A 21,474-nucleotide genomic window follows, 5' to 3' on the forward strand; every position below is an offset into this window, starting at 1 on the left:
GTGTACAGGCGGAGAAAGGTGCCTTCCACAACTTTGTGAGATCCTCGTGCACTTCCGGGAAGAAAGGCACCAGTTTGGGGAAGCCAGGGCCGTGGAGGAGACCAGGAGCAACCGTGGAGGCTCTCTACTTCATAAAGGAAAAGGAGAGCCATGACCGCAAAGTTCTCATGGGCATATTCTCACAATGAGAACATGACCCATCCACAAATGCTGCCTCGGTGTGCTGGCAAACCAAGCACTCAAGACATGTCTTCAGCGTCTTATAAAACTGCTTCTTTTCAGCCCGACAGTGAAGCTTCCAACACACACTGCACTCTACGTGCCTGAGAAACATTTTAATGAGTTTAAACCATTTAAATCTAGAACATCAGTTTTTTATTGTATCCATCTTTACCTGATATAAGTGGATTCTCTCATGTGCAAGTGATAAAAAAACAACAACAAAAAAACAATTTAAACAGACAGTTGTTTTATGTTTCTTTATGTGTAAAGACAGACAAAAAAGACAAAAAATCGATGGGAGTTACTGTCTGTCACATTACTTCACATTACTTCAAATCTAGGTACATGGTACTTCAAAAGGCCTTCAAATATTGGTATTGGTGCACCTCTTGTATCGAGATCACTGAAATTTCACTGGTATTGATAATGATTTCTGAAATTTTAGTATTGTGACAACACTAGTTTTTTTGTTTTTGTTTTGTTTTTAGTTTTTATAGCATTTCTTTAACATTTTGTATGAAAGAGTTTGACTTTGAGTAGAGAAAAAAACATGTTGCCAGTCCTGCCCCACCATCTTCTTTTATTTGGTGTTTTGACTCCATTTTAAAGATGTCATTGGGCTTTTCAGAAACAAACTAGTATTGTTGGAAATCCAAGAAAGTATATTTAACAAATAATTGTTTCAAGTATTTACAGTACTTTTAATTCAGTGCATAAATATTCTCTTTTATACCTGTAATATTGAGATGGGGTAATATTTAAAGTTTTAAAATATTTGTTTTCATGATTCTGAAAGAAAGATGCAAAGATTAGATTAATTCTTGACCTTTTTAGCTTTTAGAATTATGTGCCAGCCTTCTACGTGAATAATTTTCATTTTACTACATTGAGGGGTATCATTAGAGTTTGTGTTATTAATTAGGGCCCAAGCACAAAGTGCGTAGGACCCTATTGTTTTCGTTAGGATTATTATTATTATTATTATTATTATTATTATTAGGGCCCAAGCACAAAGTGCGTAGGACCCTATTGTTTTCGTTAGGATTATTATTAGGGCCCAAGCACAAAGTCGTAGGACCCTATTGTTTTCGATTAGGATTATTATTATTATTAGGGCCCAAGCACAAAGTGCGTAGGACCCTATTGTTTCAGTTAGGATTATTAGGGCCCAAGCCTTGAAAAGGCAAGGCCCTATTGTTTTCAAGTAGGATGACTATGATTATTATTTTTTTACGACTATTGGGGCACTTTTGGGGCTCTTAACGTGCTCGAAAACTCTTGAAACTTTGCACACGGGTCAGAACCCACGGCCATTAGGGCCGGGCTGAAGCTGGTACCGGGCGTGGCAGGGGTCTCGACAGCGCCCCTGGAACAGGGTCCGAAAACTTGGTCTATAACTCAAACACGCTTGCATGTAATAATATGAAACTGGGTACACATATAGATCTCATCGTTTCATATATCCTTCATACTTTTACTTTTTACCTCAGCCCAACAGGAAATCGTCTATTTAGGGTTGTTTGAAAACGCACGGCAATGGAATTTGGAATACTCCTCCCAGAGAATTCCACCAATCGCCACCAAACTCGGTCAGCATGATGTCAAGACATTGAGCATGAAAAATTGCCGGCAGATTTTTGATATCTCTAACGGTTTGGCCGTGGCGAGGAAACGAAATGATGGCGAGAAACGAGAAACAGTCAGAGTGTTATAACTTCTGCATACATTAATTGATCTCGATGAAACTTCAGCCGTGTGTTCGCTGTAAGAGGCCGGTCGCATGGATGTGACTATTGTGAGTCAAAGTTATAGCGCCACCAACTGGCAGAAGGAAGTGTGTCACTTTCAAAATGCTTTAAAATCACCCACTTATTGTTACACGATTTACTTAAAACTTTAGGTGTATAATGTAAAGCACACGGCAGATGTAGACATGTGAAAGGATTATTGATATCTTAAATACTGTTGTCGTGGCAGCTCTTCAAACTTGAATTTCCTTTTTTGATGCCTGGTGCAGGGGCTCAGTAGCGCCACCTTCAGACAAAAGTGGGGTATTGGTTTCATACTTTGACCTAGAGTCAGATATTTTGGTTTGAATGTGGAACACATTGTACAAGAACTTTGAAGCTCAAAAAAGCACATAAATGCAGCTTAAACAGCAAGGAAGTGTGTTATAACTTCTGCATACATTACTTGATCTCGATGAAACTTCAGCAGTTTCTTCACTGGAAGAGGCCGGTCGCGTGGATGTGACTATTGTGAGTCAAAGTTATAGCGCCACCAACTGGCAGAAGGAAGTGTGTCACTTTCAAAATGCTTTGAAATCATCCTCTTATGTCTCAAGTGAACAAACAGACCAACAGAAAGTCAGATATTTTGGTTTGAATGTGGAACACATTGCAAATGAACTTTGAAGCTCCAAAAAGCACACAAAGGAAGCATAAAAGCAAGGAAGTGTGTTATAACTTTTGCATACATTAACTGATCTCGATGAAACTTCAGCAGTGTGTTTATGGGAAGAGGCCAGTCGCATGGATGTGACTACTGTGAGTCAAAGTTATAGCGCCACCAACTGGCAGAAGGAAGTGTGTCACTTTCAAAATGCTTTGAAATCACCCCTTATGTCTCAATTGAACAAACAGTTGATAAAGAAATCGGGTATCAATATATTGAATTATGAATTATTGCAGTGATCAACTGTGATGTCCGGTTAAGATGAAAATAAACTATCGCTCTGTCTAAGCTGATTATCTTTCTGAAACACGCCACAAAAACTTACAGAAACAGATAACACAAACATGATGTTGGAAATATACACTTATCAGAATAGTTATATTAAACTTTAGTCTATTTCAGTTAAAGCCATTTCAGTTATAAAGCTGTCTCATATGTAATTTCTCCTTTAATTCTATAATATAACCACTAGGTGGAGGTCTAAGCACATTTTCTGTATTCTCTTTGTTTTAACGTAAGAAGAAGACTTGTACGTGTTGACTGTTGAGAACGGTGTTTGGAGTTTTTAAAAGAGGCGGACCAGACGGAAAAACAAGACATACTGCATCATTGCGCTCAATATTTTAACGAGGGCCACTCGTGACGCTGTACACGGTGTAAACATCAGCTTGAGGACTCTTAAAAATGTATATAGGTCTCAGTTCTGGATGGAGTTATTTGCAGACCTTAGAGATGCTGGATACTTCAACGGGAGTCGTGGAGCGCCATTGCTTTGGTGATACAATAAAAAATACTCTACAAAAAAAAAAAAAAAAAAAAAAACAGGGTTTCCACGGGGTCTTAAAAAGTCTTAAAAAGTCTAAAATTTCAAAATGACAATTTAAGGCCTTAAAAAGTCTTAAATTTGCTGAAGTATTGTGTTCTAGGTCTTAAATAATTTTTAACAGGTCTTAATTTTCCTACGTCCATGTAAATCTCATTTAAATGCTCCATAGCGCTTTGGAATGTTTTTTTTTTAATTCCGTGGTGTTGTAGTTTCTTATTTCGCTAGTCCAAATGTAATTCGCTGTATTATGACTACAAAATAGACCAACATGCAACAGCCAATCAGCTTTGAGCTTTCGTGTTATTGGCGCGAGTCTCTCGGATACCACAGAAAGACGTTAAACAGATTTTATTCAGCTATGAGGAAGTGCAAGTTTAGCGATACTTGGCTTGAAAAATCTGAATTTCGTGCTTGGTTAAAGCCAGTTGCAAATAACGCATTTGAAGCCTACTGCTTATGCAAGAAAGCTATTAAATTGGGAATGTTGGGTGTACGGGCGCTGGAGTCTCATTCAAAAAGTGAAAAACATCTAACTGCTGTGAAGGGTCTCCAGCAAACGACAGCCATCAGCCATTACGCGCTTTGGAATAGCGGATGATGACTAATTTCCAAAATCACGGGACCGTTCGTGCTGATGTTCGACGAAAGTCTTAATCGCACCACCAAAACGAAACAGCTGGACCTGCACGTACGCTTTTGGTCTGCTGCTGAATGGGTCGAGACTGCAATAAATAAAAATAAAAAGGAATAGGCTACAATAAATGATCTATGGCAGGGCTAGTATAATGGTGGCCCCCAGATCATCTTTATCTGGCCCTCCAACAGTTTTTTATGTTTAAAAACCCTCACAATCTGATATCAAAGTGCCCTCTCAGCAAAGGTTTAGCGCGTTCATAGGCAACCGCGATTCATCGGTGAGTTTAACAACGCTCATTGTGGTGTACAACCCCATTCATCGGTGAGTTTAACAACGCTCAACTGCAGGTAAAGCAGCATTCAGAGGTGAGTTTAACCAAAACAACGCTAAACTGCATGTGGCTAATGTTTACACTCAGGGTACATTACAGCATGTTTTCCATAACGTTACGACGTTCTCAATATAATTCATAATCCCACGTTTATAATGAACAACGCATTATGGTTATTGTGTTATTAAAAACTGTGTACGCAGGTGTTACAGTTAACATGGTAACACTAAGTTACACCTGGTTTACTTGTATGTTACTGATTAAGAAGTAATGTCAAAAAAACAGTTATAACTGCATGAAGATGAATGGTAACACAATACTGGCAAAATACTGTTTACATCTTGCAAATGCATATGATTCAAGACTACAATTCCCCAGAACGGAGGGAGGGGCGGGTGACCAAACCTCATTATCATTTAAAGTCATATGCACTGAAACGGCGTGCTGAAAACGGAGCTGTTTTTGAGCAGTTAAAATTAGTGTTTTCTTAAAATACTAATGAGAATTTTTAATAAAAGTATATTACAAAGTTTTCATTTAGACCCTAAAGATTCATATTAACTTGTACAAAAATGGCATTATATGACCCCTTTAAGGTTACAAATACACACACACACACACTCCATCATTGCAATCTTGACATTGCAGCCTGTTCATTATAGCCGCAATAAAATATAATAATAAAATAGTAAACCTACCATATAAAAATTACTCTGTTTAAATAGTCAGTAGTACAATTCAGTATCATTCACAGTAAGCACCGCCCACTGTGATGTTTCCAAGCATATTTTTGCGCATGTAAAGAGGATGATTTTCTACGTCGGTATTGGAGCGTGAGTAAAGTACAAAGCCTATAATAACTGGCAGAAGGCAGTAAGAGAAACAGGAAGTCTGTTATAACTTCTGCATACATTAATTGATCTCGACTGAAACTTCAGCAGTGTGTTCGCTGTAAGAGGCCGATCGCATGGATGTTGCTATTGTGAGTCAGTTATAGCGCCACCAACTGGCAGAAGGAAGTGTGTCACTTTCAAAATGCTTTTAAATCACCCCTTATGTCTCAAGTGAACAAACAGACCAACAGAAAGTCAGATATTTTGGTTTGAATGTGGATTTCTTGGAATTTGCACACATCTTCTCGACGGTCGAGCGAAGCTTACGTTATTGCCCGCCGTGCGCTGGCGACCCTAAAGGCCCAGGGTGGCGGTGCCACCGCTTGGGCTCGTCATCGCTGCTCGCAGCTTTAATTATTATTATTATTATTTTTTTTACGACTATTGGGGCACTTTTGGGGCTCTTAACGTGCTCAAAAACTCTTGAAACTTTGCACACGGGTCAGAACCCGCGGCTGTCAGGGCCGGGCTGAAGCTGGTACCGGGCGTGGCAGGGGGCTCGACAGCGCCCCTGGAACAGGGTCCGAAAACTTGGTCTATAACTCAAACACGCTTGCATGTAATAATATGAAACTCGATGCACGTATAGATCTCATCGTTTCATATATCCTTCATACTTTTACTTTTTACCCCAGGCCAACAGGAAACCGTCTATTTAGGGTTGTTTGAAAACGCACGCAATGGAATTTGGAATACTCCTCCCAGAGAATTCCACCAATCGCCACCAAACTCGGTCAGCATGATGTCAAGACATTGAGCATGAAAAATTGCCGGCAGATTTTTGATATCTCGAACGGTTTGGCCGTGGCGAGGAAACGAAATGATGGCGTGAAAAGAGAAACAGGAAGTGTGTTATAACTTCTGCATACATTAATTGATCTCCATGAAACCGCAGCAGCGTGATCGCTGGAAGAAGCCGATCGCATGGATGTGACTATTGTCAGTCAAAGTTATAGCGCCACCAACTGGCAGAAGGAAGTGTGTCACTTTCAAAATGCTTTGAAATCACCCACTTATTTTTACCCGATTTACTTAAAACTTTAGGTGTATAATGTAAACACACGGCAGATGTAGACATGTGAAAGGATTATTGATATCTTCGATACTGTCGCCGCGGCAACGCTTCAAAGTTGAATATTCTTTTTGATGCTTTTGAGACTCTTAGCATACTTGAAATTGCATGAAACTCGACAGACACATCACATTTATTAGCCAGTACACATGTGCAAAGTTTCAGAAACGGGCGTGGTGCAGGGGCTCAGTAGCGCCACCTTTTGACAAAAGTGGGGGTTGCTTTACACTTTGACCCACAGTCACAAAACTCAAGATTTATATTGTTCTCATCGAGCCGGACAACTTTCTAATTTACAGTCATTAGCTCAGACCAACAGAAAGTCAGATATTTTGGTTTGAATGTGGATGTTTTGGAGAATTTTCTCTGCCTCTCTCACTGACCCTACGTCTCTCTGTGTCTGGGGGAGGGGGCTGATTTGGCTGTTGAATGAGAATGCTTTTATTTTTGTTTTTCAAGGTTTTGGGGCCCTTAACGTGCTCGAAAACTCTTGAAACTTTGCACACGGTCGGAACCCGCGGCCATCAGGGTCGGGCCGAAGATGGTACCCGAGCGTGGCAGGGGGCTCGACAGCGCCCCTGGAATGGGATTCGAACACTTGTCCGTATATCAAACATGCTTGCATGTAATGATATGAAACTTCGGTACACTTGTAGATCACATCGGGCCGAACAACTTTCGTGCTCTAAGTTTTACGCCAGCCCAACAGGAAGTCGTCTATTATGGGTTGTTTGGAAACACGTGCTCTGGAAATATATATTTTCCTCCTAGAGAATGAATCCAATCGCCACCAAACTCGGTCGGCATGAAGTCAAGACATTGAGGATGCTACATTCCGGACGGATTTTTGATATCTCGAACGGTTTGGCCGTGGCGAGGAAATTGTTTTAGGACTAAAAATGGACACATAAAGTGTGTTATAACTTAGTTCTATCTACAGTTACAAAACTCGGCGTGTATATTGTTCTCGTCAAGCCGAACAACTTTCTAATTTACAGTCATTAGCTCCGACCAACAGAAAGTCAGATATTGTGGTTTGAATGTGGATTTCTTAAAATTTTTCTCTTTCTGAGTGACCCCTCCTCCTCCCTTTCTGTGTTTTTTCTCTCAGTGTCTCTCTGTCTGACAGACAGAATGGGCCTGCCAAATTTTTTTTGTGTGTGTGTGTGTGGGGGGGGTTCTCTGTTGGGTTTAGATTTTTAAATTCTGGGACTTTTGGGGCCCTTAACATGCTCGAAAACGCTTGAAACTTTGCACACAGGTCAGAACCCGCGGCCATCAGGGCCGGGCTGAATCTGGTACCCGGCGTGGCAGGGGGCTCGACAGCGCACACCTGGAATGGGATTCAAACACTTGTCCATATATCAAACATGCTTGCATGTAATAATATGAAACTCGGAACACTTCTAGATCTCGTCGGGCCGAACAACTTTCTAATTTACAGTCATTAGCTCAGACCAACAGAAAGTCAGATATTTTGGTTTGAATGTGGAACACATTTCAAATTAACTTTGAAGCTCCAAAAAGCACATCAAAAGTAACATAAAAGAAGGGAGTGTGTTATAACTTCTGCATACATTAACTGATCTCGATGAAACTTCAGCAGTGTGTTTGCGGGAAGAGGCCGGTCGCATGGATGTGACTACTGTGAGTCAAAGTTATAGCGCCACCAACTGGCAGAAGGAAGTGTGTCACTTTCAAAATGCTTTGAAATCACCCTCTTATGTCTCAAGTGAACAAACAGACCAACAGAAAATCAGATATTTTGGTTTGAATGTGGAACACATTTCAAATTAACTTTGAAGCTCCAAAAAGCACATCAAAAGTAACATAAAAGAAGGGAGTGTGTTATAACTTCTGCATACATTAACTGATCTCGATGAAACTTCAGCAGTGTGTTTGCGGGAAGAGGCCGGTCGCATGGATGTGACTACTGTGAGTCAAAGTTATAAGCCACCAACTGGCAGAAGGGAGTGTGTCACTTTCAAAATGCTTTTAAATCACCCTCTTATGTCTCAAGTGAACAAACAGACCAACAGAAAGTCAGATATTTTGGTTTGAATGTGGAACACATTGCAAATGAACTTTGAAGCTCAAAAAGCACATAAAGGCAGCATAAAAGCAAGGAAGTGTGTTATAACTTCTGCATACATTAACTGATCTCGATGAAACTTCAGCAGTGTGTCACATGGATGTGACTATTGTGAGACAAAGTTATAGCGCCACCAACTGGCAGAAGGGAGTGTGTCACTTTCAAAATGCTTTTAAATCACCCTCTTATGTCTCAAGTGAACAAACAGACCAACAGAAAGTCAGATATTTTGGTTTGAATGTGGAACACATTGCAAATGAACTTTGAAGCTCCAAAAAGCACATAAAGGCAGCATAAAAGCAATGAAGTGTGTTATAACTTCTGCATACATTAACTGATCTCGATGAAACTTCAGCAGTGCGTAAATTATAATTACATTAATAAACCTGAACAGACACCTCCGGATAAATACTGGCCTTCTGGATTAACACGTTTAAGTGCTGCAAAAGATATTGACCTATGACATCAAAAATTATTCTACATTTGAATTACCTCATAGATGTGACTATTGTGGTTCACGGTCCTAGGCACTGTCCCTGTCTCAAATGGCACACTTCATATGAATTTTCAGTCTTGTGTACTTATTTCGTGTGTCCATTAACTCCATGAGACCGTAGGGTGTCTCATTTTTCATTTTAGGTATCGGAAGGGTGCTCACACATACTTTGTGGTTGATATGTGCCCTCCATGCGAACTTTTGCAGAGCCCACGCTGATGCGAGCTCTACAGCACACGTCTTCTCGACGGTCAAAGCGAGGTTACGTTATTGCCCATCGTGCACAGCGACCCTAAAGGCACGGGGTGGCGGTGCCACCGGCTTAGGCCCGCCATCGCTGCTCGCAGCTATATTTATTATTATTATTATTATTTTTTTTTTTTTACGACTTACGGGGCACTTTTGGGGCTCTTAACATGCTCAAAAACTCTTGAAACTTTGCACACGGGTCAGAACCTGCGGTCATTAGGGCCGGGCTGAAGCTGGTACCGGGCGTAGCAGGGGGCTCGACAGCGCCCCTGGAACAGGGTCCGAAAACTTGGTCTATAACTCAAACACGCTTGCATGTAATAATATGAAACTGGGTACACATATAGATCTCATCGTTTCATATATCATTCATACTTTTACTTTTTACCCCAGACCAACAGGAAACCGTCTATTTAGGGTTGTTTGAAAACGCACGCAATGGAATTTGGAATACTCCTCCCAGAGAATTCCACCAATCGCCACCAAACTCGGTCAGCATGATGTCAAGACATTGAGCATGAAAAATTGCCGGCAGATTTTTGATATCTCTAACGGTTTGGCCGTGGCGAGGAAACGAAATGATGGTGAGAAATGAGAAACAGTCAGAGTGTTATAACTTCTGCATACATTAATTGATCTCGATGAAACTTCAGCGGTGTGTTCGCTGTAAGAGGCCGATCGCATGGATGTGACTATTGTGAGTCAAAGTTATAGCGCCACCAACTGGCAGAAGGAAGTGTGTCACTTTCAAACTACTTTAAAATCACCCACTTATTGTTACACGATTTACTTCAAACTTTATGTGTACAATGTAAACACCGGCAGATGTAGACGTGTGAAAGGATTATTGATATCTTAAATACTGTTGTTGTGGCAGCTCCTCAAACTTGAATTTTCTTTTTTGATGCCTGGTGCAGGGGCTCAGTAGCGCCACCTTCAGACAAAAGTGGGGTATTGGTTTCATACTTTGACCTAGAGTCAGATATTTTGGTTTGAATGTGGAACACATTGCAAATGAACTTTGAAGCTCCAAAAGCACACAAAGGAAGCATAAAAGCAAGGAAGTGTGTTATAACTTTTGCATATATTAACTGATCTCGATGAAACTTCAGCAGTGTGTCACATGGATGTGACTACTGTGAGTCAAAGTTATAGCGCCACCAACTGTCAGAAGGAAGTGTGTCACTTTCAAAATGCTTTGAAATCACCCCCTTATGTCTCAATTGAACAAACAGTTGATAAAGAAATCGGGTATCAATATATTGAATTATGAATTATTGCAGTGATCAACTGTGATGTCCGGTTAAGATGAAAATAAACTATCGCTCTGTCTAAGCGATTATCTTTCTGAAACACGTCACAAAAACTTACAGAAACTGATAACACAAACATGATGTTGGAAATATACACTTATCAGAATAGTTATATTAAACTTTAGTCTATTTCAGTTAAAGCCATTTCAGTTATAAAGCTGTCTCCTGTAATTTCTCCTTTAATTCTATAATATAACCACTAGGTGGCGTTCTAAGCCTATTTTCTGTATTCTCGTTGTTTTAACGTATGAAGAAGACTTGTACATGTTGTTGAGAACGCAGTGAAGTGTGACGCATATTTCGTTCTGTGAATTTTATGAGTACTCCGAGTCTTTATTAAAACCAACACATGAAACATATGTCTAAAGAAAGTAGGGATGGGCTGATCGATCTGAACGTATCAAAACGTCCGAGAATGATGATCAAATTTCAAAATGCTTTGAAATCACACTCTTATTTTTATTGTAAACCTGTGATAAAACATATATGCTTGTGTTTTACATTTTTACGAAAACAAAAAAAATGGCAGCAAACAACCACTTTTATAATTATTGTTTTGCGATCTTTGCGATTGATTTTCTTTCTGATTAATTTTCTGATAAATCTACCATTTGTTGTTGAAATGACGTAGTTCCAACGGGAGTGCGAAGTGGAGGGCGGGTCCACCTTCTTCATGTAGCCAATCAGATGAGCTAATCGCTAACTCTCGATTTACTCTTATCTGATTGGTTTAAAAACACGCCAGTCACCAGAACACGTCTTTAACATAATTTGGCTCAGACCCGTTCTCGTTGCTGCAATGGTACTTTTAATAATGCACACATGCATGTTAAATAATAAATAAATAAAAGAACAAATGAATAAATAAATGAATAAATAAACCATGATTACTTAAGGTTACAAATACACACACACACACACACACTCCATCATTGCAATCTTGACATCGCAGCCTGTTCATTATATCCGCAATAAAATATAATAATAAAATAGTAAACCTAACATATAAAAATTACTCTGTTTAAATTAGGGCTGGGCGATAAAACGATCTCGATATGGCATCGCGATAATATTTATTTAGACTACGATGATAAACTTTTGACATGTTTACTCGATATGGATAGACCTAACAGCCTATTACAAAGCAGAAATAAACGGACAACAGCCAGTCAGAACGCAGATTTTGGCTTGTGCGTCTAAGTACACGCCCATTTGCTAGCAGAGCACTGTTTGAGCTACCGGCAGTGAAGAAAGTGAGTGTAAAGAAAAAATTAGTGGAAACGACGAACTCGAACTATCTTCCAAAGCTGAGGAAATTGTTGACAAAAAAGGTAACAAGACGTCAATTATATGGAAGTGGTTTGGATATCTGAAAAGCGACGACGCGCAAATAAAGACGGTCTGCGAAATATGCCGTCGGTCGGTGATAACCAAGACAGGAAACACAAATAAAACCTTTTCGGTCACCTGAAAAGGTACCATCCCAGCGACCACACCGAGAGTATGAAAATGCGGGCCCATGTTAATGTTACTCCGTCCAAAAGTTTTGCAGACTAGTCTTTCTGGCAAAAAACCTATAATAGGGTAATTAGGGTTACATGAGCGCTACCTAAAAGGTGTAGCATAGTGACTGGTTTACAATGTTTACATTTTGCACTTTTTACTCAGATTGCTACCTCTAAAACATTTGAGATATTTAAAACCAGTACACAATTAATATTTTATTTATCTGACAGTTAAGTACTTAAATCTGCCAGGGACTTTGTGGTTCACTTGTTTACATTTGTTGTCTTGGTTGTACCTCAGCAAACATTTTGAAATGTTTGCTGCCCTGCCAAAGAAATTTGATGTGATAGTACTGTAGTCACAGCTTTTAGTTTAATATTTTATAATCAGTTACAAGGCAAGCTAACTTGCATTGTTTTGTCAAGGCAGATAAAGCATGTTTGCTAAAAGTAAAATGTTAACATTTAGATTTAAAGTTTATCAATATTCTTTTATAACAAAATATATTCTCAACCAATCCATGTTTGCACAGTTAAATGTTTGCATTGTTATTTATTTATGTTAATAAACTATATAGTTCAACTATTGAACCTTCTGGTTTCTTCAGGCATCATTATCAGTATACTTTTCAAACGGGCAGCATTATTAAATTATATATCGTAACAAATATCGATATCGATCAATATGGAAAAAAATATCGTGATAATATATTTTGCCATATCGCCCAGCCCTAGTTTAAATAGTCAGTAGTACAATTCGTATCATTCACAGTAAGCACCGCTCCACTGTGATGTTTCCAAGCATATTTTTGCGCATGTAAAGCGGATGATTTTCTACGTCGGTATTGGAGCATGAGTAAAGTACAAAGCCTATAATAAAGAATAGTTTAGCATCCAAATACATCGCAAATGTAAAAACATTTTGATTGTAAAGAGAGCGTTTTTTTATTCGTGTTCTGTTCTGAATATCATTCAATTTCAAGGATTTGTTGTGGAATGTTTTGAGAGTATCATCAAATAAGAATAATTCTCTCGTTTTAGTGATTCCCTAGTTATTTTTTTTATAATTCTAATCAGGTAAGGCAAGTAATATTCTCTGTGTCTTTATATAAATAAACCAAAACAAAAAAGTTTGAGCACCGCTGCTTTATGGCACGTTTTGGATTGTGGTCAGCACAGAAAACAGCGCACGATTCTTAAATGGTTTGAAAGTTATATTGAAATGCTTACAAAGGAATGGATAAGAGGAATCGACATTTTTATTTAAAAACAAGTCATCTGAAACCTGACATCAAGTAAGGTGAGGAACAACGAATTTCACACACTTGGAAAATGCTTTTTATTTGAATGAGTGAATGTGGCTCTTAAAAGAGCCATTGTTGCTGCCCTTAAAAGGACATTTGTTGCTTCATCTTCTGAGTTCCACCTGCAGAGCTTCTCGGAGGTTGCTCGGCAGAAGCTGGTTTCCCTCTGGTCTCAGGTGGACTCCGTCTCTGCACAGATGGAACAAGCCGATGTTTCTGTGGTGAATGCAGCGCATCTGCCTCTCTGCCAAGAAGCCAGACATGGCGCCGTTGATCCACCGCCGGCTTCGTTCAATGCCATAGCCAGTCCTGCCAGTCTGTCCTCTCCAATTTAGACGGGGTAAAATGCCAGAAAACACCAGCCTGGTTCTGGGAAACATTTGTAAGACTTCGGTCAGGTCACTCTTTATTTCCGAAGAAAATCGAGGCGGTTGCGGCCCACCCGACACAAACTGTTCCCTCCCAGGTGAATAATGAGAATATCTGGAGCTGTAGCTTTGGCCCTGAGAGAGCGCAGAGCTGGAAACAGCTCCTCCCAGAGTCTGCCTCCTCTGCCGTCCCAGGTGATCTCACACTGAAGACCGAGGTTTCCGTCCAGGCGCTGCTCACAGAAGCGAGTATGCAGTGTGCGGATGATGGAACTGCCGACGATCCAAACACGTGAAGCCATCTCAAAGACGAGTGAGGGAATGTGATTTACAACCGGTATTTATGAGTGTTGCACGTTTGGTTCCTAAAGGTGTTACAGGCCCCACCCATTTCCAGATTCAATAATCGGCTCGTTCTTACATAGTAGAGCACGTTCGCACATGCGCAGTCTTCAAAAGCGGTGCTTTATTTATTTATGTACCGTACAAAAACGGTACATAAATAACATTTGTATGTGTTCTAAACAAAAGACACAGGTTGTACTGAATGTCAGCTTGTTTATTTGGCTCAAGATAAGGATTTATTAAGTCCACATGTCATGCAAACAAGAAATGCTTCTAACTAGGTCGAGAGCTGTCGTTGCGAATGTTCGTTGGAACTCTACAGCACACATCTTCTTCTCGACAGTCAAAGCGAGGTTACGTTATTGCCCATCGTGCACAGCAACCCTAAAGGCACGGGGGTGGCGGTGCCACCGGCTTGGGCCCGTCATCGCTGCTCGCAGCTTTAATTTTTTTATTATTTTTTTTAACTCTGTAATTCATGTTCATTTTAATTTCTAAATTAGTTTATTCAATATGGGTCTTTTATTTTGAAAAATGACATCCTAAAGCGCTGGCTGTAGACTTTCACTTTAAGGTAATGGTACTCAGTCCACTGTGAACTGGAATGATTAAACGGGACAATCCATTAATTGAAACCCATAATAAATATATCAACACAGATCCACAGCGGCTAATAAACAAACCATTTTTGAGTGTGCATAACGCCGTCTGGTCTCATTGTTAACTGCACACAAAATGCAGATTGAAAGCATAAGTTTGTGCTGGTTACTGCTAAATATCCATAAATGTGATGCAATGCATCATTGGAGTCCATTGTTGTTTTTTGGAGAAACATGATTTTAATCTCAGCTTTACATTTGTCAATTTTATAACACAATTCAAACAACAAATGTTGTTTTTATGCTCTTTAATGGTGAGCATGACACATTGTATATCCATTCAAACAGAGTGGGACACAATGCTTGCTTTCCAACTTATAGCACAAAAACATGAATGAACATCAGAGCGTATGTTGAAAGATACAGTACAATTTACGTTACTCAAATCCAATCTTTTTCTTTAGATTATCAGGCTGCATGGTGACACAGGTCGGCTGCGGTTATCTGGATTCAGCTTTGAGGTTAAACCCTTCACCCCTAAAAGAGCTGGATCTGAGCTACAATCACCCAGGAGAATCAGGAGTCAAATTGCTGTCTGAGAGACTCGATGATGCAAACTGCGAACTGAACAAACTCAAGTATGTTGAGCTAAAATTTGACATGGTACATTTGATTATTTGCACAACAGCAAGAAAAAACTACCAATAACATAACAAGGAATAGGCCAATGTTCTGATGTCTCCAGTTCTACTGTGAGAACTTGGACCCAAGTGCAGAGTTAAGCCCAAATTCGGTCAAGTCAAGCCCATAGTGTACTTCAATTGTGATGTGAACGCTCGTCATCTTTGTACAGTCGAACACGAGCCTTTCAAAATATACTTCATATGAAAGTGTGCGCAAACACAGGCACATGACACATGTGCACAACGATAGCTAAGCTTTTCTCTCACTACATTGTCGACAGAACATTTTGTCTTTGCCTAGTATCTGTGGTATTCCTTTCCAGGGCTTAAGACCCATAAAGTTTATTTGTACTCTTTCAGACTAGAGTATAAGTGCGGGTATCTCCTAACCTCCTCATACAAGTGCTTGTCAACGTGGGCTTCCCTGTTGTTATGGTCTTCAGGTGTTTGCTGTCGTTTGTCTCTTCCAGTTCTTCTTCGACGACCTCATGAATGCAATGGCCCAGGGGCCAGTGTTGCCTCTTTGTGGATGCTTTTGTTAAGTGTACATAATTCCTTGCGCATACGCATTCTGTGCGTTAAAAGAAAAATCCACGTATTCTGCTGATGACGGGGTTCACATCCTCTGCTTATGATGAAATTTGCATAACAATTTCTGTAAATGAACACTCAGCGTTTGCACTTGACTGAAGGACACTTTTTCAAGTGCCTCTAAACATCACAACTCAATCACTCATCACAACAAAATTAAAGAGATAAATTACACACCCTCAAGCATGTATGACTTAATTTATTCTACAGAATACAAAATGAAACAATTTAATATTAATATTTCAGTCCTCATGTTAAAACTTAATAAAGCACATATGCAAATGATCCCTTTGTATGATGAACAGAATGAACCTTAATGAATGGAAATCATTATTCACTATCAAATCAACAATCAATCATTAGACTTTGCTTTCCATTTGAAATGTGTACATTTTTATATAAACTTGCATCAGAGGAATTTTTGTGTCAACAAATAGTAAACAGTTTTTCAAATAAAAAGTCACCTTGTCACCCTTATTTATTTTTATTTTATTTATTTTTTGTCTCTGAAGACCTCATATATCTGTACATAACCCTCACTCTTACTGAAATGCATCAAATTAACTAGTAATCAATTACCTCTAGGCAAACTTAAACTTAAAATTAAAAAAACAAACATGATTACCAAATCTGCATAATTTGGCATATTAGTTGCTTACAGTTGTTGTCCAATGGTTACAGATTTACTTTAGAGAATTTGGAGAATTCTAATAAATTATGTGGATTTATGTTAAAGAGAGACAAAGTTACCATCCCTTGTGTTTCATTTTGTTTTTCTATCAGTGTGGACCATAATGAACCCTTCAGAATCAAACCAGGACTACAAAAATGTAAGTCTTTTTTCTTTTCTTTCCTTCTTTTGCATAGTGAGTGGTGGTGGTGTAGTGGGCTAAAGCATATAACTGGTAATCAGAAGGTTGCTGGTTCGATCCCCACAGTCACCACCATTGTGTCCTTGAGCAAGACACTTAACTCCAGGTTGCTCCGGGGGGATTGTCCCTGTAATAAGTGTAAGTCGCTTTGGATAAATGCGTCTGCCAAATGTATAAATGTAAATGTAAATATAATTTGTCACATAAGTTCGAATCTCTTTTGTGTGTGTGTGTGTGTGTGTGTGTGTGTGTGTGTGTGTGTGTGTGTGTGTGTGTTCAGATCACTGTGATCTCACACTGGATCCAAACACAGCACATCCTAGCCTAAAGTTGTCTGAGGGGAACAAAAATGTGATACATGTGGAAGAGGAACAGTCATATCCTGATCATCCAGAGAGATTTGTGCACCAGGAGCAGGTTATGTGTAGAGAGAGTCTGACTGGACGCTGTTACTGGGAGGCTGAATTTGAGAGAGGAGAGGGTTTAGTAGCAATGACATATAAGGGAATCAGTAGAAAACAAGGGATTAATTGTCGGTTTGGAGTTAATGAACAGTCCTGGAGTCTTTACTATATTAACAGTGGTAATGTTTATACTGTCTGGCACAATAATAAAACCATTGAAACACCAGCCCTTACACCTCCCTCTAAAAGAGTAGGAGTGTATCTGGACTGGTCGGCCGGCACTCTGTCCTTCTACAGCGTCTCTGACACACACACACTCACACACTTACACAGATTCAACACCACATTCACTGAACCCCTCTATGCTGGATTTAGACTTTATCCTGATTCTCCAGTTTCTCTGTGTCAGATAGAAAACCCTCAGGTGAGAAATAACTGAAAATGATTCAGTCTAGATGCATGCATTGAAAGCCTGAAAAATATTTTTCACAGACACAGTAATGCAAACAGGTGCTGCAAAAAACGAATCGATAAAATCAATTATAATCAATTTATAATAAACATTGAATTTCCTTCTCAATTAGTTGGATATGTGTGGCAAGAGAAGTTCTTTCAGTGATGTCACTTTATAGCAGTTAAAAAAGTGTTTGCATGACATCTAGTTTGAGACAAGACTCTGTTTTAAAACATACTATATTAATTACAAATAATTCAATTGTATGTAATCAGTGACAGTGTGCAATCATATGTATCAAACACAATTCTGTTTAAAGCTCAGCAGAATTATTATTTCTATTCTGGTGTCAACATTGCCCACTGCTGTGCTGATTTTTAGTCCCACTCCTTCACATTTTACATTTGAACAATTCAAATAAAGGTTAAAAGTTTTTATAAGTAAAATTGTTTTCAATACTTCTGAAAAGTAAATAAAAACAAACATTCAAACTTCACGGTTCTTTATTCAGGCTGTTTTTAAAGTACAGTAAATTGAACTGAATTGTGAGACGAGTGAGTCATTACACCCTTAATCATTTCTGTTTTTAAAAAATGCACTTTAATTAAATACAGGAAATAAGAATGAGTTTTTTTTTCTGATTAATCGATTAACTGAAAATGATTGAAGATGAACCCATTTTCATGGTAATTGTTTGTTGCAGCTCTAATATAAACTGTTTTAAATGTGTTCTATCTATTAAAATATGTGACAATGAAGAAGTAAAAAGCCATAGATATACATTTACAAGGAAATTTAGTGGCTTTAACTGAAATGTTTTCATGGTTTGAGCATTGATTTTATGAATTAGATATGATGACTTGAATATAAAATGTATCTATTTTGTACATTTACATTTCTATGTATAATATTTTAACATATACATAAGTTCATATGTGTGCTTGTGTTGTTGTCAATAAATAAATAAAAACTCAATAAGTTTAAGACTGCATCAGTTCAGGTCTTGCTCTAGATATGAGACTTACTCTGTAATCCAGGAGTCAGTTGGTGGAAATAAAAAGGTGTTTTGAAATAAATAAAAAAAATATATATATATATATATTTTAAGATCTGCATATCCACAGATTTTCTGAGCAACCGCTGGGTCTCCAAAAATAGCACTGTAAAAACTCATCATAAAGTGTGTTACACTTGGTCAGTAAAGTAAGTTAATCTCAAGTTGTGCTGTTGTTGACTGTCATAACTATCAATATATTTAATTTCATCATAACACGATCCCTCCGATCACAAAACTCAAACCGGCTCTTAATACCAAAAACTCTTAATACCAAAAACTCTTAATACCAAAAACTAAACTGTGCACAATGGGCGATCGCGCTTTTTGCTCTGCCGCTCCCCGGATTTGGAATGCCCTCCCGGACCATCTGAGGTCACCACAGACCATCGACACTTTTAAAAAGGGATTAAAAACATTACTTTTTAGCAGATCTTATGGATTTTAAGAATGTCTAGATATTGTTCTTAGGATCAGACCTGTAGCACTTTGAGGTTTTTTCTTAAAATGTAAAGTGCTTTTACAAATAAAATGTATTATTATTATTATTATTATTATTATTATTATAACTAACAACTCAAAGTTGTGAATGATATCAGTGTAACTAACTTCTGGCTATGACTGAATGACATCTACTCACTCCTTAAACTTTGACAAGTGAGGCACTGTCAAACAGGCCATCATGACATTAAAGTATTGGCAATTTATTTTTATTTTTTTAAGACTAGTGAGTCTTCATTCAGTCTTCAGCCATAAAATAGCTTTCTGTGAGGAACAGACTGAAACACTCAGTGCAATGTTGTTACCTCCATTATCCTGCATGTTTCTGTTATTTAACATTTACCATTATTGTAATGCATTACTGGGAGGATGTCCTGCAAGTTCAATAAATAAACTAATTTGGTTCAAAATGCAGCAGCCAGAGTGCTGACGAGAACCAAGAAATATGATCATATTAGCCCCATTTTATCATCGTTATATTGTATACCTGTTAAATTCCGTATTCATTTAAATTCTTAACTACATACAAAGCTTTGAATGGACTAGCTTTGCAGTACTAAAGTGACTTTCTACTACACTAAATCCCATCACGTTCATTACGATCGCAAAATTCTGGCCTGTTAATAGTTCCTAGAATATCAAAATCCACAAAAGGAGGAAGATCATTTTCATATTTGGCTCCTAAACTATGGAATAATCTCCCTAACACTGTTCGAGATGCAGACACACTCTCTCAATTTAAGTCTAGACTAAAGACTTGTTTATTTAGCCAGACAAACACTTAATTTATCCTCCAACTCACAATTAGGCTGCTTTAGTAATGTTGGCCAGAACCAGAAAAATGTATCATGCTCTATAACTCTGCAAAAATGTAAAGGCATCTACACTAATATTATTAGGGGTCAAGCCCCGAAGGTTATGGTGTCATCACCATTAAACCCAGAGGTTACCTGTATTGTTTTGGCACACTGCCCCTACTGGTCAGGAGATATGAAAAAAGATAGTTTTTGCTAAGAATTCTTGAAAGCTTTCCTGAATGATAACCATCATGCCCAGATACTACCTGAGCAGTTTCAGAACAGCACCAAATACTGGACAAAAGTGAACATGCAATTATTTGTTATTTTTTAAATAATGGGGTTTTTTATGATTGAAAGTTTACTTTTTCTGTCTCCTCATACACTGTTCATCGGACTCGAACCAAAAACATGTCACAATGCTTCTTTTGCTCCTCATGGTGCCAATTATTGGCTTGACCCAGGTATCGCTGCTTGCAGCTATATCTCTATTTGTTTCCCTGTCTCAACCTCGGGATTGATGCCAAATCCAACCATTAGACATGGGATACTTCATATGCCATTGCCTGAACCTTGGATTTAGGATAGACCAAACCAAACCTCACTAAAATGACCTGCTGGTTGAACTGCAATGCACCTCACTGATCTCTGCCTGCATCACCTTTGTCTATTGGACTACACTCTTGAAATGGAAAACATCGACTATCAATTAATTGCCAACAAAACCCTTCATCAGTCAATTATCAAGGACAATTGCATCTATGTGAACTTCTGCAGTTAATCAAGGATGAACTTCAAAGACATTAGTCATTAATCTTACAGTTCATACAAAATCTATGTTTAAACACTGACCCTTAACACTTACTTCCCAGATAGCAATGAGTCGGCGGGCCGCTGGCTGTGCTCCGGAGGCAGTAGAAGCGGCAGAATGGCGTTATCGCAAACACGTTTGACGGGGCTTTTTAAAAGCGGCAGCCACCTTCCTACCGCCTTCGTTCCGCGGCCGGCCCGCTGGCCATCCGCCGTTCCGCCGCCGTTATATCGAAGGCGGACCTTCCGCGGGGTGTCGGAGGCAAACGCTATTTTCGAGCGATCTGCCGCCGCTTATTGTGTATATATATATATATATATATATACACTCACCTAAAGGATTATTAGGAACACCTGTTCAATTTCTCATTAATGCAATTATCTAATCAACCAATCACATGGCAGTTGCTTCAATGCATTTAGGGGTGTGGTCCTGGTCAAGACAATCTCCTGAACTCCAAACTGAATGTCAGAATGGGAAAGAAAGGTGATTTAAGCAATTTTGAGCGTGGCATGGTTGTTGGTGCCAGACGGGCCGGTCTGAGTATTTCACAATCTGCTCAGTTACTGGGATTTTCACGCACAACCATTTCTAGGGTTTA

At 38.9% G+C, this 21,474-nt stretch overlaps 1 protein-coding gene across 2 annotated transcripts in view; it reads left to right on the forward strand.

Annotated features, from left to right (window-relative positions):
- Window positions 1–18,677, forward strand: part of LOC127651727 (NLR family CARD domain-containing protein 3-like) — a 56,423-nt gene extending 37,746 nt beyond the window's left edge. For both annotated transcript variants that reach the window (XM_052137709.1, XM_052137710.1), the window contains 3 exons: window positions 15,171–15,344; window positions 16,764–16,810; window positions 17,133–18,677. In XM_052137709.1, coding sequence (XP_051993669.1) covers window positions 15,171–15,344; window positions 16,764–16,810; window positions 17,133–17,695 — 784 coding nt within the window. In that variant the 3' untranslated portion in view covers window positions 17,696–18,677. The remainder of the gene's footprint in view (window positions 1–15,170; window positions 15,345–16,763; window positions 16,811–17,132) is intronic.
- The last annotated feature ends 2,797 nt before the right edge of the window (window positions 18,678–21,474 follow it).

This window comes from Xyrauchen texanus, chromosome 11 (genome assembly GCF_025860055.1).
Source record: "Xyrauchen texanus isolate HMW12.3.18 chromosome 11, RBS_HiC_50CHRs, whole genome shotgun sequence".
NCBI lineage: Eukaryota > Metazoa > Chordata > Actinopteri > Cypriniformes > Catostomidae > Xyrauchen > Xyrauchen texanus.